This window comes from Coregonus clupeaformis, chromosome 17 (genome assembly GCF_020615455.1).
Source record: "Coregonus clupeaformis isolate EN_2021a chromosome 17, ASM2061545v1, whole genome shotgun sequence".
Classification (NCBI taxonomy): domain Eukaryota; kingdom Metazoa; phylum Chordata; class Actinopteri; order Salmoniformes; family Salmonidae; genus Coregonus; species Coregonus clupeaformis.
The window spans coordinates 23,297,542-23,303,541 of record NC_059208.1 but is presented as its reverse complement, the minus strand read 5'-3'; the positions used below and the strand labels follow the sequence as shown (position 1 = coordinate 23,303,541).

At 44.8% G+C, this 6,000-nt stretch overlaps 1 protein-coding gene across 4 annotated transcripts in view; it reads right to left on the bottom strand.

Annotated features, from left to right (window-relative positions):
- Window positions 1-6,000, bottom strand: part of LOC121586015 (cyclin-dependent kinase 14) — a 176,656-nt gene that overhangs the window by 42,006 nt on the left and 128,650 nt on the right. For 3 of the 4 annotated variants that reach the window (XM_041902430.1, XM_041902431.2, XM_041902432.2), the window contains one exon: window positions 4,586-4,725. In XM_041902430.1, the coding sequence (XP_041758364.1) occupies window positions 4,586-4,725 (140 nt within the window). Of the gene's footprint in view, window positions 1-4,585; window positions 4,726-6,000 lie in introns of those variants that run through there. The other variant, XM_041902433.2, reaches the window with a different exon arrangement.

Below are 6,000 nucleotides of genomic sequence, written 5' to 3'. Positions count from 1 at the left end.
TACTGTTAACCTATAAAGCGTTACATGGGCTTGCTCCTACCTATCTTTCCGAGTTGGTCCTGCCGTACATACCAATACGTACGCTACGGTCACAAGACGCAGGCCTCCTAATTGTCCCTAGAATTTCTAAGCAAACAGCGGGAGGCAGGGCTTTCTCCTATAGATCTCCATTTTTATGGAACAGTCTGCCTACCCATGTGAGAGACGCAGACTCGGGTCTCAACCTTTAAGTCTTTACTGAAGACTTATCTCTTCAGTAGGTCATATGATTGAGTGTAGTCTGGCCCAGGAGTGTGAAGGTGAACGGAAAGGCTCTGGAGCAACGAACAGCCCTTGCTGTCTCTGCCGGGCCGGTTCCCCTCTCCACTGGGGTTCTCTGCCTCTAACCCTGTTGCAGGGGCTGAGTCACTGGCTTGCTGGTGCTCTTTCATGCCGTCCCTGGGAGGGGTGCGTCACTTGAGTGGGTTGAGTTACTGACGTGATCTTCCTGTCTGGGTTGGCGCCCCCCTGGTTTGTGCTGTGGTGGAGACCTCTGTGGGCTATACTCGGCCTTGTCTCAGGATTGTAAGTTGGTGGTTGAGGATATCCCTCTAGTGGTGCGGGGGCTGTGCTTTGGCAGAGTGGGTGGGGTTATATCCTTCCTGTTTGGCCCTGTCCGGGGTTTCTTCGGATGGGGCCACAGTGTCTCCGGACCGCTCCTGTCTCAGCCTCCAGTATTTATGCTGCAGTAGTTTATGTGTCGGGGGCTGGGGTTAGTTGGTTATACCTGGAGTACTTCTCCTGTCTTATCCAGTGTCCTGTGTGAATTTAAGTATGCTCTCTCTAATTCTCTCGTTCTCTCTTTCTCTCTGAGAACCTGAGCCCTAGGACCATACGTCAGGACTACCGGGCATGATGACACCTTGCTGTCCCCAGTCCGCCTGGCCTTGCTGCTATTCCAGTTTCAACTGTTCTGCCTGCGGTTACGAAACCCCCTACCTGTCCCAGACCTGCTGTTTTCAACTCTTAATGATCGGCTATGAAAAGCCAACTGAGAGACCTGAGCACCTAGGACCATACGTCGGGACTACCGGCCGTGGTGACTCCTTGCTGTCCCCAGTCCGCCTGGCCTTGCTGCTATTCCAGTTTCAACTGTTCTGCCTGCGGTTATGGAACCCCTACCTGTCCCAGACCTGCTGTTTTCAACTCTTAATGATCGGCTATGAAAAGCCAACTGAGATTTATTCCTGATTATTATTTGACCATGCTTGTCACTTATGAACATTTTTGAACATCTTGGCATGGTTCTGTTATAATCTTCACCCGCCACAGCCAGAAGAGGACTGGCCACCCCTCATAGCCTGGTTCCTCTCTAGGTTTCTTCCTAGGTTTTCGCCTTTCTAGGGAGTTTTTCCTAGCCACCGTGCTTCTACACCTGCATTACTAGCTGTTTGGGGTTTTAGGCTGGGTTTCTGTACAGCACTTCGAGATATTAGCTGATGTAAGAAGGGCTATATAAAATAAAATTGATTGATTGATTGATTGATATCAGGGTCAGTAATACTGTGAGATATCAGAGTCTGTAATACAGTGAGATATCAGAGTCTGTAATACAGTGAGATATCAGAGTCAGTAATACTGCGAGATATCAGAGTCAGTAATACAGTGAGATATCAGAGTCAGTAATACAGTGAGATATCAGAGCCTGTAATACTGTGAGATATCAGGGTCAGTAATACTGTGAGATATCAGAGTCTGTAATACAGTGAGATATCAGAGTCTGTAATACAGTGAGATATCAGAGTCTGTAATACAGTGAGATATCAGAGTCTGTAATACTGTGAGATATCAGTCTGTAATACAGTGAGATATCAGTCTGTAATACAGTGAGATATCAGAGTCAGTAATACTGTGAGATATCAGAGTCAGTAATACTGTGAGATATCAGAGTCTGTAATACAGTGAGATATCAGAGTCTGTAATACTGTGAGATATCAGAGTCAGTAATACTGTGAGATATCAGAGTCTGTAATACTGTGAGATATCAGAGTCTGTAATACAGTGAGATATCAGAGTCTGTAATACAGTGAGATGTCAGAGTCTGTAATACAGTGAGATATCAGAGTCTGTAATACTGTGAGATATCAGTCTGTAATACTGTGAGATATCAGTCTGTAATACAGAGAGATATCAGAGTCTGTAATACTGTGAGATATCAGAGTCAGTAATACTGTGAGATATCAGAGTCTGTAATACAGTGAGATATCAGAGTCTGTAATACTGTGAGATATCAGAGTCAGTAATACTGTGAGATATCAGAGTCTGTAATACAGTGAGATATCAGAGTCTGTAATACAGTGAGATATCAGAGTCTGTAATACTGTGAGATATCAGTCTGTAATACTGTGAGATATCAGTCTGTAATACAGTGAGATATCAGAGTCTGTAATACTGTGAGATATCAGAGTCTGTAATACAGTGAGATATCAGAGTCAGTAAAGAAGGTTGAGTCAAGGCTATTATTATTGTACACTACTTCTGCCTCAGATTCCCACAGTGTTTCTGTTAAATGTCACAATCACAATCCTCACACACACACACACACACACACACACACACACACACACACACACACACACACACACACACACACACACACACACACACACACACACACACACACACACACACACACACACACACACACACACACACACACACACACACACACCCCACGGGACTGGGTGGTCTATTATGCTTGCTGTAATTCTTCCATTGTTCATAATAAATCTGTCTAGCTGTTGTCTCTATAATTTCCAACACATTAGACAATGGAGTGCATTTGTGGCAGAATAAACCATGTTCTCCTTCAGTCCCTAGCCAGATAACACTAATAAAGATTCAGCTTTAATGCTGAACACGCTGTTTGTGTGTGTGTGTGTGTTTGTGCTATGTTTCTTCTTTATTATCTGTGGTGGTGTAATGAATGTAAAGCTCATGTTAGTTAGTGTTTGTGTTAGATTGCTGACAGTCAGATTTAACTGGGCTGGGGCATTTCTCCTCCTGCCTGTCTACCTGCTGCACAAAACAACATCACCATGCTTCGCTAGCAGGCTAACACTCAGGATAATAATGATTCTTTAACTTCTCATATTCCTTCTCTTCAGTCATTTCTCCTTCGCTTCCCCTCCTCCACCACCATGTGTTATTCTCTCTCACCCTCCCTCCCTCCCTCCCTCCCTCCCTCCCTCCCTCCCTCCCTCCCTCCCTCCCTCCCTCCTTCCCTGCCGCTACAGTGCTGATCCACTAAGGTCCTCATTTATACAACAGTTTTAATTTGACTATATTCTTCCTCAATCAAAAGCCTGCCTCTTTGTGTTAGTGTGTGTTTGTGTATGTGCGCGTGTGTATGTGTGTGTGAGAGAGAGTGTGCAATCATGCCTGCATGTGTGTAACAGCACAAAGAGAGCCACACTCTCTCCCAGCCCAGTGACCACCGCAGAGCTCCTGCGTCTCCCAACAGAACAACCTACTGTGGCCTGCTGATAACAGGATTAATAGAGATCAATCAATCCTCATCTGGGGAATTTAAAATGAAATGATTCTCATATTAAAATGACTAGCCTGTGGGTGGGTTGTCTCTGGCAGGCAGTCCCAATGCAGCTCCTATAAAGCTATCTGAACAGGCTTTGGGGTTTGACACTGGTGATGAGTGGGGTGACTGGATGGGATTGGCTCTGTATGTATCTGTGTTTCTAGTCTAATAATATGGGTAGTATGTCATCTCTGAATGACACAGTTGAATGTCCTGTTCTGATTCGATGGCAACTGAACTGTCATGTAGGATGTCAGGTTGGGTATTGTGATAGCAAAATTATAAATGTTTGTAGAAAAATGCTTAGGGTCATGTATAAAAATTATTTTGGCTACCATGCTAGAAGAAGCGATCTCAGTGACTTTGAAAGAGGGTTCTCAAAGGAGCATAATGGTGTTTAAAGGGTGTGTGTGTGTGTGTGTCTCAGTCACCAGATCTCAACCCAATTGAACACTTATGGGAGATTCTGGAGTGGCGCCTGAGAGAGCATTTTCCACCACCATCAACAAAACACCAAATTATGGAATTTCTCATGGAAGAATGATGTCACATCCCTCCAATATAGTTCCAGACACTTGTCTATGCCAAGGTGCATTGAAGCTGTTCTGGTGGCTTGTGGTGGCCCAACGCCCTATTAAGACACTATGTTGGTGTTTCCTTTATTTTGGTAGGTACCTGTATATACATATACTGTATATATCCATTGTATGTGATGACTGCCTCCTTGAGATCTTGTTTCATATCTTGGCTGAAGCTACTGACACTTCAAACATAATGAAGCACGTGGCTGACCAGATCAACAGAATTCATATTAATACAATACCTTCATAAACAACTTTATGTTGCAAAGCATTGAGGGGGGTTGGAGATATGGAGAACTACATAGAAAGAGGGGGAAGACCATTGCATTGGAGTGATGTAGGGATGCAGAGAGAGAGAGAGAGAGAGAGAGAGAGAGAGAGAAATAAAGAGAAAATAAAGAGAGCGAGATCTTAGCAAAGGTATACATACTGTCTGAGATCTCCCAGAGCCGTGGAGGAAGGTGGCTGAAGTACTCGTGCTGGAGAGCTGCCTGAGCAGACAGACGGTTCTTTGGGAAGCACTGGAGAAACCTAGAGGCTAACTCCTCAGCATGGTCCACATAGCCCAATCTACAGGGAAGACAGATAGACAGACAGTTAGCATGGTTCACCTAGCCCAATCTACAAGGAAGACAGACAGACAGACAGTTAGCATGGTTCACCTAGCCCAACCTACAAGGAAGACAGACAGACAGTTAGCATGGTTCACAACCTACATAACAGAAACAGGGCGGCAGGTAGCCTAGTGGTTAAAACCGTTGGGCCTGTAACCGAAAGACTGCTAGTTCTCATCCCCGATCCGACAAGGTGAAAAATCTGTCGATGTGCCATTGAGCAAGCCACTTAAACTTAATTGCTCAAGGGTCGCCGTTGACAATGGCAGACCCTGGCCCTGGTGTCTCAGGGGGAGTTGGGATATGCCCTGGTGTCTCAGGGGGAGTAGGGATATGCAAAAAACATACAGTGGGGAAAACAAGTATTTAGTCAGCCACCAATTGTGCAAGTTCTCCCACTTAAAAAGATGAGAGAGGCCTGTAATTTTCATCATAGGTACACGTCAACTATGACAGACAAAATGAGAAAAGAAATTCCAGAAAATCACATTGTAGGATTTTTAATGAATTTATTTGCATAATATGGTGGAAAATAAGTATTTGGTCAATAACAAAAGTTTCTCAATACTTTGTTATATACCCTTTGTTGGCAATGACACAGGTCAAACGTTTTCTGTAAGTCTTCACAAGGTTTTCACACACTGTTGCTGGTATTTTGGCCCATTCCTCCATGCAGATCTCCTCTAGAGCAGTGATGTTTTGGGGCTGTCGCTGGGCAACACGGATTTTCAACTCCCTCCAAAGATTTTCTATGGGGTTGAGATCTGGAGACTGGCTAGGCCACTCCAGGACCTTGAAATGCTTCTTACGAAGCCACTCCTTCGTTGCCCGGGCGGTGTGTTTGGGATCATTGTCATGCTGAAAGACCCAGCCACGTTTCATCTTCAATGCCCTTGCTGATGGAAGGAGGTTTTCACTCAAAATCTCACGATACATGGCCCCATTCATTCTTTCCTTTACACAGATCAGTCGTCCTGGTCCCTTTGCAGAAAAACAGCCCCAAAGCATGATGTTTCCACCCCCATGCTTCACAGTAGGTATGGTGTTCTTTGGATGCAACTCAGCATTCTTTGTCCTCCAAACACGACGAGTTGAGTTTTTACCAAAAAGTTCTATTTTGGTTTCATCTGACCATATGACATTCTCCCAATCCTCTTCTGGATAATCCAAATGCACTCTAGCAAACTTCAGACGGGCCTGGACATGTACTGGCTTAAGCAGGGGGACACAG